The 9351-nt window shown below is 36.6% G+C and overlaps 1 protein-coding gene across 2 annotated transcripts; it reads left to right on the top strand.

Moving 5' to 3' along the window:
* Positions 1-4879: 4879 nt before the first annotated feature.
* LOC114569842 (promethin) lies at positions 4880-8774 on the top strand. Of its 2 annotated transcripts, XM_028599943.1 has the most exons (6): positions 4880-4991; positions 5204-5326; positions 5493-5661; positions 6227-6372; positions 6785-6843; positions 7827-8774. In XM_028599943.1, the coding sequence occupies exons 2-5, from the start codon at positions 5213-5215 to the stop codon at positions 6827-6829; spliced, it is 474 nt and encodes a 157-aa protein (XP_028455744.1). In that variant the 5' UTR covers positions 4880-4991; positions 5204-5212; the 3' UTR covers positions 6830-6843; positions 7827-8774. The 2 variants fall into 2 exon arrangements, with proteins under 2 accessions (XP_028455744.1, XP_028455742.1); XM_028599941.1 differs by having other exon boundaries at positions 6785-8774.
* The last annotated feature ends 577 nt before the right edge of the window (positions 8775-9351 follow it).

Here is a 9351-nt window from a genome sequence, read left to right as displayed (position 1 = left end):
CTGACCTTTTAGTCACATGCTGTTTGCTCGGCCAGATGTTTTCCAGCTGTGACAGAAGATTAAGCCTTTCACCAAAAACTGAAGTCTACTGTTGATCACCCAACTGCCAGCAGGCATATCAAATGAAGCAGTGCGCCGACGTGTGGCTAGCAGCAACCAGGCTGCGGTGAACTCCAGAGTAAAAGAAATGAGGCGTGATGTGGTTCACTGAGTTCATTGTGTTTAGCAGTCTGGAGAGGTAGACACAGTTGCTCTCTCACCAAACCATTTCCCTGTAGTCAATACAAAAAGAGAGTGATTAATTAGTATGGCCGGCAGCAATAAAGGGCATAAATAAGTTGTCATCACTGGCCCCAGAGGTGTCTTTCTTTAGTGTGGCTCAAAACAGATCACAGTTTAATTTCCCTCACAGTTATGTGCCCACATACTCTATATGTAATGCTATTCAAAACTCTAGGGGCTAACCTTAATGTGTGGGGGGCTGTGGCAACTCATATCTCTGATTGAAGAAGTAATCAGCAGTGGAAGTGAAGTTCAGTCATTTAATATTCTGATCAGCCTCACAGAGAAATATCTGGCTGTTGCCATTTAATAGCAGCACAGAGCAGAAGGGAAGAAAGTGGGGTGATTATTTTTAAGGAGCAGTTTCAGTATGACAGCTGTGAAGTAAACTAGGAACCCCCTCTTCTGGATTTCTGGAGAAATACTGTTGTGATTTCCTTCATGTTTGTATTTCAAATAGTGTGCAGTGTGCACTGGACGGCTTCTTATTTCATACTCACGGACAAATCATTTGATAATCCATCACTCGTCCAATAAAAACGATTGGTGGTTGATGGCGCAATTAGGCAGAAGCAGAGAAGGCTGGGCATGACATCCATCATAATTAGTGACAGTGTTCCTTTAATGACAATAAGTTCTATGCCAGAGAAGGATGAGAAGATATGCAGATGGGCAATGCTCCAACTAAGAGGCAACAAAGTCAGAAACTGGCAAGAATAAACTGAAAGTCCTCCTGGCTGTGAGTGTCTTTGTAATCAAATCCACATATATAACTGCCTTTTAATATTGCAAAAAGCACATTAAATCTATCAAAATACCTGATGTTGCAATAATAACAATAATGACAAGTATGCATGTCTTTTTTTCTTAAATACTATACTGTGACTTTTTTCATCATACTATACTATGATGTTTTATTGACATACTTTACTATCACTTTTTATCACTTTTTTCAACATACAATATTTAGTCTTTTTTTGACATACTATAACATGACTTTTTTTCAACATATTATACTATCACTTTTTTATCACTTTTTTCGACATACTATTCCATGACTTTTTTTTGACATACTATACTATGACTTTTTTCCACATACACCATGACTTTTTTCCACATACTATTCTATGACTTTTTTCGACATGCTATACTATGACTTTTTTATCACTTTTTTCAACATACTATGTCGTTGAAATTCAACGTAGAAGAACTTTCTTGTTCTCTTAAGAGTGTTCTACCCCGAATCTCCAAACACATCATTATATACAAAACTGGAATCCACAAAAGAGACAATTGGTCAAGAGTCTCAGACAGGAGACTTCTTTGAACCATACATATCCCAATTAGATTCTTCCTGAAATCACAAGTCATGTTAATTTACTTCACACATCCCTTTGTTGTGTAAGAAGCAGACGGTCTCTTGGTGAGATGTCTACTGACCATTTGTATGTAGAAATGACACTTTTAGATTTCACTTTGTTCTTGCTGTTTCACTAGAATCCTCAGTCAAATGAAATGATTCTTTATACTAAAATATTTGTTCCTCACAACTATAGTATGACTTTTTTATTACTTTTTTCGACATTTTTTTATAATTTTTCATTCGGAAGACAGCAGGTTGAGTGTTTGAATCTTATATGTTTGAGGAGTTTGTGTCCGATATACTTGGTGAATGAGACAAATATGCCTAAAACATAGCCTTCTTTGTCAGGGAAGATAGCTTAGAGGGTTAAGAGATTGATTAAAAGCCAGAAGGTTGGTTGTTCAGATCCAATATGTCTCAGTAATTTTTGATGTCCATTATACTAAGTGAAAGAGGCAAATGACGAAAATATGAGCACACATGTCAGGTCAGGTAGCTCAGAGGGATAAGCAAATGATGCAAAGCTAGAAGGTTGTATGTTCAAATCCTAAATGTGATACTAAGTTTTGAGGTCCAGTATACTAAGTGAAACAGCCAAATGACTAGAACATAAACATGTGTGTCAGCAGACAGCTAACGGTGATAAGAGAATAATTGGAAGACGGAATCAGTTGAGTTGACGACTTACTATACTATGATGTTTTTCGACATAATATACTATGACATTTTTCGACTTACTATACTCTGACTTTTTTCTACATACTATACTATGACTTTGAATAATTTTTTTGGCATACTATATTGTGACTTTTTTATCACTTTTTTGTAATATACTATGACTTCTTTCGACAAACTATGCTATGACTTTTTTGTCACTTTTTTTGACATACTTTACTATGACTTTTTCCGACATGCTATATTATGACTTTTTTGACATACTATACTATGACAATTCATAGACTTTATCATTTTATCACACAACATACTATTACTTTTTTCAACATGAAATACTATGAATTTTTAGGATTTATTTGGGGCATTTCAGGCCTTTATTTGATAGGACAGCTTAGACGTGAAAAGCAAAGGGCAGCAGGTCGGAATTGAATCGGCAGCTGCTGCGGGGGCACTCCCTCTACCAGATAAGCTACTTTTTTTTAATCACTTTTCAACATACTATACTATGAGTTTTTTCGACATACAATACTAAGGGCTGCAGGTCAGAATTGAATCGGTGGCTACTGCACCAAGGACTGAGCCTCTGTACATGGGGCGCTCCCTCTACCAGATAAGCTACTGTTTTTATCACTTTTCAACATACTATACTATGACTTTTTCTGATATACTAAATACTATGACTTTTTTAAACCTTCTATACTATGTCTTTTTTATCACTTTTTTCGACAAATTATACTATTACTTTTCATCGCTTTTTTTGTCATACCTATACTATGACTTTTCTTTTAAAAAATAACCTAAAATATTCCACTATTGTTTAATACATTATTGGTATTATTCAACATATCAGTGAAGTTCGTACTAATTAAAACCATTCCCACTTTTCCAACTACTCTCACTACTTCACTTTCGTCTTACACAATTATGCCAGCAATCCAGTTTAGCTTTAGCAATTTAGCTTTTCAGCATTCACAAGCATTTTCTGCACAAAATGCATTTTCTAGTTTAAAGGTGCCCTGCCACACGTATTTCATTACTTTGTGGTAATCAGTGTTGGTCATCTTACTTTAAAAAAGTAATTAGTTACAGTTACAAATTACTTCTCACAAAAAGTAATTCAGTTAGTAACTCAGTTACCACATTGTAAAAGTAATTAGTTACTCAGCAAAGTAACTGTGATGTTATTTTGTATGTTCTATAACGCTTTTACTTTCTATAACATCTTCAAATATGTTTATATTAACTGATTGAAAAATAAAAACACTATATACAGTATTTTAGAAAATTTGGTGTTTAGGATAGCTCTGAATGACTCAGACTCCACAGTGGTGTTTAGGATAGCTCTGAATGACTCAGACTCCACAGTGGACAGGGGTAGCATGTTTTCAACAACATACAGTACCTTGCAATCAATGTGTTCAGCTCGGCCTTGGTTACCTGTTGCTGACCCAAAAAATCGAGCGTTGCTTGTTTTAACAGAGTGGCTCCATCTCCTTCGCTGGAGCTCACGCTAACTGCATTTGGGCTTGGGGTTGGGTTAGCAGCAGCAACAAGTGTTGTGTTAGCATGTGTTGATGTGAGGTGCTTCATAAGATTTGAGTTGCTTGAGGCAGACGTGGATAAAGTATTTTTTCCTGGGCATAGCATGCATGTTACATAAACATTCTTGCCTTTAATTTTAATAAGCGAGAAGTAGTGCCGGTACGGTAACACAAACACAATATTATATTTATTCCACAATAATACATAATACATACAAATAATTCACATATACTGTATAATTTATATATAATATAATATTTATATATAATTACAGTTTTTGGCTAAATGTATTGCTCATATTTATTTGATACTTAGTTTAGTTTTAATCTCCCATAATGATCTTGCCTATTGGTGAAACCAGATATTTTATGGACCGTTGATGCGTCTTCCCCCAAAATAATTGACAAAATATGATATATATGGGAACGCCTCGGGATCCCCAGTCGGAGCTGGTTAATGTGGCTCGGGGAAAGGGAAGTTAGGGGTCCCCTGCTGGAGCTGCTCCTCCCGCGACCCGATACCGGATAAGTGGACGAAGAAGAATGGATATATAATAGTCAGTTGTAAGTGAGAGTGGGTCTGGGCAAGCTTCATTCACAGCCCATTGCCAAAGGGGCGTCACCAACGGACGCTGCTCAAATGCCTCTGGGCGCAACTGGATATTCCTTCAACCAATCAGATCAACAATCCGGGTGACGTAGCGGTATCAACGGGTTGCTGTGCTTTGGTGGCCGTCATTGTGTAAAATCCACCTCAACAGTTGTGATTGGTGCCTCGATTTGGAAAAATTGGAAATGGGCTTGAATGGGCTTTTGGCCAGACTGACTTACAGAGCAAATCTCAAATTTGCCAGACGTTCGTAAGGGTTTTCCAGGCTACCACTAAAGCAATTCTTTAAGAAAGCAAAGCACCCAGTATTATGCTGAAACATATTTGGTGAGCAGTAGATGGCAGCAACAATACCAAGTAGATTCTCTCTACCAGAAGAGGAAGAAGGAGGAGAAAGAAGAAGAAGGTGTGTTTATAAAAAGGGTGTGTTGCTACTGTTGGAGTGACTCTGAGGCACTTACAGGACATAGTTTCACATGTTGTGAGCTTAGAATCGAACCAGGTTTACTACATTGTTCAGGTTTGTACTTGTTAACTTAGTTATATGTTTTTTTCCGAAAAGTTCTAAAGTCATTAATGGTGTAACAATAGCTGTTGCTAGTCAACTTAAGGCTTGTATTCTGTTACAGTCACTGTTGCTCACTTGAATCCTTGAGTCTGTCTCTAAACTTTAATAAAAAAAAAAAAACTATAGCTGTTGTCAGGATGACTCAGTTTTCCTCATGTCCTCAGTCTGGTGAGATGGAGACGCAGCACAGCAGCAGCAGCAGCAGCAGCAGCAGCAGTGTGACTGACTTTCAGCAGCTGTGGGGAAGTTGGACCACCCTTCTGAAGCGTTTTTATGATGACCCCAAGGTAACACAAAAACACCACATCTGTCAATAGCTTTTTATTGAGTTTCAGTTAATTGAATTTATGCTCACAGTTAAACAACTGAATATTTTGTGTATATGTTTACTTTTTACAGCAGCATATCAGAGGGCACTGCGTTGACCTCCTCCCATCTTTCTCTCTTTAACAGGTAGCACAGCTGAAGAGCACAAGACTCGGGCAGTACCTGAGCAGCCACCCTTTCTTTGCTCTCACAGTGTTGCTGTTCGGCGCCTTGTCTGCACTGCCTGTCGGACTTTTCCTCTCTTTTGCTCTTGTGACCTGTATTATGTCGGCAGTAGGTTTTGTTTTCTTTGAAGGTATGTGTAATCATGTCAAAATCAATTTTCTAAAATATACTCATCTGACAGTACTTTAACCCATTTTGTGCCCGAAGACTAAGACAAAAATACCACAACATTTGTTCTGATTGGTCTAAGTCTAGAAATCTGGTACGGACATACTTTGGCCAAGTATTTAACAGTACTACTTTTAAGTGGTTAGATCACAAACAAAAAAATTACACTTTCATCAATAGTTTAAGTCTAATATAGGCTAATATGTCTTTATTCAAAGCTTTCCATATGGAATCTATTTTTTATGCTACATATGTGTGCACATCTTTGATATTCAACTTCTTTTGAGTTTATAGATACCAAATACTTGATTGTGCTCCTTGTAGTTTCTGAGATACAGCCATTTTCTTATAATACTATATATTTAGTCTTTGGGCACATCCAATGCCTGTTTTTAACTAAAATATAATTAAATTTATAGAAATGTACCCAAAAATTAAATATAGTATGATTAAAAAAAAAAACTCAATTCAAAGTTTCAGTTGCACAAATGGTTAACCAACAACTTATTTCTCTGTGTGTCTGTCAGTGTTTCTGTTGTTTGTAGGAGGGATGACTCTGCTGTGTCTGCTACCCGGCATCGCCCTTTTCTCTGTCATGGTTTCAGTCATCTTTAATGTGCTTTACATCACCGTCTCCAACATCCTCAGCCGCTATTACCCGCATCTGACAAAGGTAATGTACTGAGGAATCAGTGTGTACCTAGGATTCCGAGTGTATTTTGAACAAAAGATGACCACCCATATGATTTTATTATATCACTGTTTCAACCACACTTGGTGTTTCTCAAGGTAAGCTCAGCCTTGAATATATAGCCCATATACAATACATCAATACAATCCTGATGGTAATCTATAGTCATCAATAACATTATGTCATTAATTAGAGTTCAGGACATTATATTTAAAGCTGCATCTGACACTTGGAACACAGTTGGTCGAAAAACGTCAGTGATGCAGTTAAATCAATGGAGTTTTGTCAACATCTCTTCTAAAATGGAAATACAGTGTACACACATATTACTAACAATATTATTTTCACATCATATTTTTTTATTTTCCTCTCTGTTGTCCTTTATTCCTACCAGGAAGGTAAAGTCCAGGAGGAGGAGAGTGAATGTGAAACTTCATAACTGAAGGAAATGCAGTAGGTTGATTCTTGAAATGACCCTTCGAATGCACTGTATGTAATAGATTTTCTATGCACAAAGACTCCCTGATGGTTACTGTATGTCTAAGACCTAAATATTACATATTTTTCTAAAATGCCTGTTATCATCTCTATATCTAGACATTTTATATAGGTGAATTGTTGGGATGTGGGACACTTGTGCTCCAGTGGGTAACCTAAAAGTCAATAAATGTAGCTCTCCAATCATACTGTAGATTTGGGTGGAGCAATTTTCAGCAGGAAACACCCTGCGTGTAGACCTTTTTATATATGTCAATGGTGTAGACCACCCAAAGGTCAGTGGCAGTGTTTAAACCAGACTGTAATAAGAAATACATAACATATAAAGACTGAAATAGGGTTCGAAAGGTGGGACAGTTTGATTGGCCTGATGTGGAACAGCATATTTTTTTGCAATAACAATGGTTATTTACAGGGTTTTAGTCTTTTAATGCATTATTTTAATAATAATGTTTGAGTTCAGATAGATTTTTTAGAAAATGTAATAAAAATTGTTCCACTTAATTCTATGCATATTATTGATTATTCAATGTAATGTATTTCAGATCACAATGGTAAAGAAGAGAAATAAGACACAGAGAAAGGCAGGCAAAAAATCAGGGAAGGAAACTGAATCAGTGGAGGCAGGAAAGGATGAGGGGAGCAATAGAGTATAGACAGATCGTTGAGGATGGTGGGGTCCCTTGGCTGAGGCTGTTGGCCAGAGCCTGGAGCGTTCCTGAATCCACTCTCCATGGGTTTTCACATTTAGCCTTGAATGCTATTGACCTGAGATGTTTATATTACATGAATTAAGATAATTTAGGCCTTTTAACATTGTCCCACATTTTGGACATGCAGATTGTCTGAGACAACTTGGCACTAAGAGTACTGATATGTACCATTTCTTTTATGAGTGTGATATAGCTACATTTTCTTTTCTTTTTTGGTTTGATTAGGACACATCCTGGGGATTTCGGAGTGGTATTGAGTGTGGATGTAATGTATTGGCTTCATCTGAAATGCAAACAATGTCCCACATTTGGCTAATTCAAGAAGAATAAAATGTCTACAACAGCCAAAACATGAAACAACTAACCTTTCAATTGCATTAATAGCCATATACGGAAGACTTATTTTAGTCTAATCCAAACATATTCTATATGCACTACGCACATATCTTGTGAAATGGTGGCTGATTTCAAGTATTAGAGAAAGATGTTGACTCATGGCTGAACAGTGTAGTTAATCCAAATGCACTATTCTATTCAGTCTGAAAATGCCTGTGTACTTATGTTGTGTATGTCTGCAAATATCTGATGCACATGCCTATCAGGCAAAAAAAATCACTACAAAATAACTGTTACATGTGTGTTTGCTGTTTTAGAAGAAAATGAATTACCTAACAATTTTAGTCTCATTTTATACTGATATCCTCTTTGTGTCGCCTGTGTTAATTAAGTCTGTCTCCCTTTTTGCCTTGCTTAGTATTTAAAACAAAGCATTTTACTTTGGTCACTGTGAGTGAGACCGTTTCTTTAAAGCCCAACCCGGCTCCAAGGGAGTTCACACCTCATTTAACAAAGGACCATTTTTAAATAGTTTGAGACGGTATTGGGTCCATGCAAATCTATTCAGATAGTTTTGTGAGTGAATGTCTGCTCAGCTTTTGTTATTCTGTTGCTTCCTGTAACTTTGTATAGAACCTTGACTAGAAACCCATTCTGGTCAGAGAGAATCCTACTGCTTCTTGTGAGCTTCTTTCTCCACTGCGCAGTGAATAAAACTCATCTGAACCAGCCACTGAACTGGACCTGAGAGAACTTTTTCTTCTACACTGTTAACTTTAAAAGAGCACAATGTTGTACGTTTGTAATGCAGCTTTGAATAAATCAGGATAAACAGTTGTGCTGGTCTTCTGTCCAAACAGAGATGGAGAAGTTTCTTGGATTTTAAAACAATGTATTGTTGGTGATAGATTATCTGGTAAAAATGCAGTCTAATGTATGGCACACACCAATTTTATTTATCAATATGGTATACTGTACAATTTTCTTCATGAGATATCTCCGTTTATTACAACGGATTTGAGTTGGGGAAATCATTTTTATTTTATCATCTTCAAATGTTGTATTTATAGTGCACTTTTAAAATACAAAGTGCTTCAAAAAGCAGCAAAATAAAAGACAAGTCATACAATCTTCACAGCTTTAAAAAAACTGATTAAGAAACTATTTGGAGTTTAAAAACCTGTATAGTGTGGGTAAGAAAATATTTTAATTTTAGTAAGAGTTCGTAGGAGGTTCAAGTACAAATAAAATCAGGAAAGGCTCTCTGATAAAAAATACAGTATGTTTTAAGAAGGGACTTAAAGGAGACCACTGACTCAGCTGACCTAATTTCCTCAGGCAGATTGTTCTAGAGCTTCGGAACCCGACTGCAAACGCTTTTGGTTGGAATAAAAAGTACTAAGCACATTATGAT

Source organism: Perca flavescens, chromosome 15, assembly GCF_004354835.1.
Source record: "Perca flavescens isolate YP-PL-M2 chromosome 15, PFLA_1.0, whole genome shotgun sequence".
Taxonomy (NCBI): Eukaryota; Metazoa; Chordata; class Actinopteri; order Perciformes; family Percidae; genus Perca; species Perca flavescens.
The sequence above is the reverse complement of the archived record's forward strand: the minus strand, read 5'-3'. Positions and strand labels throughout refer to the sequence as shown.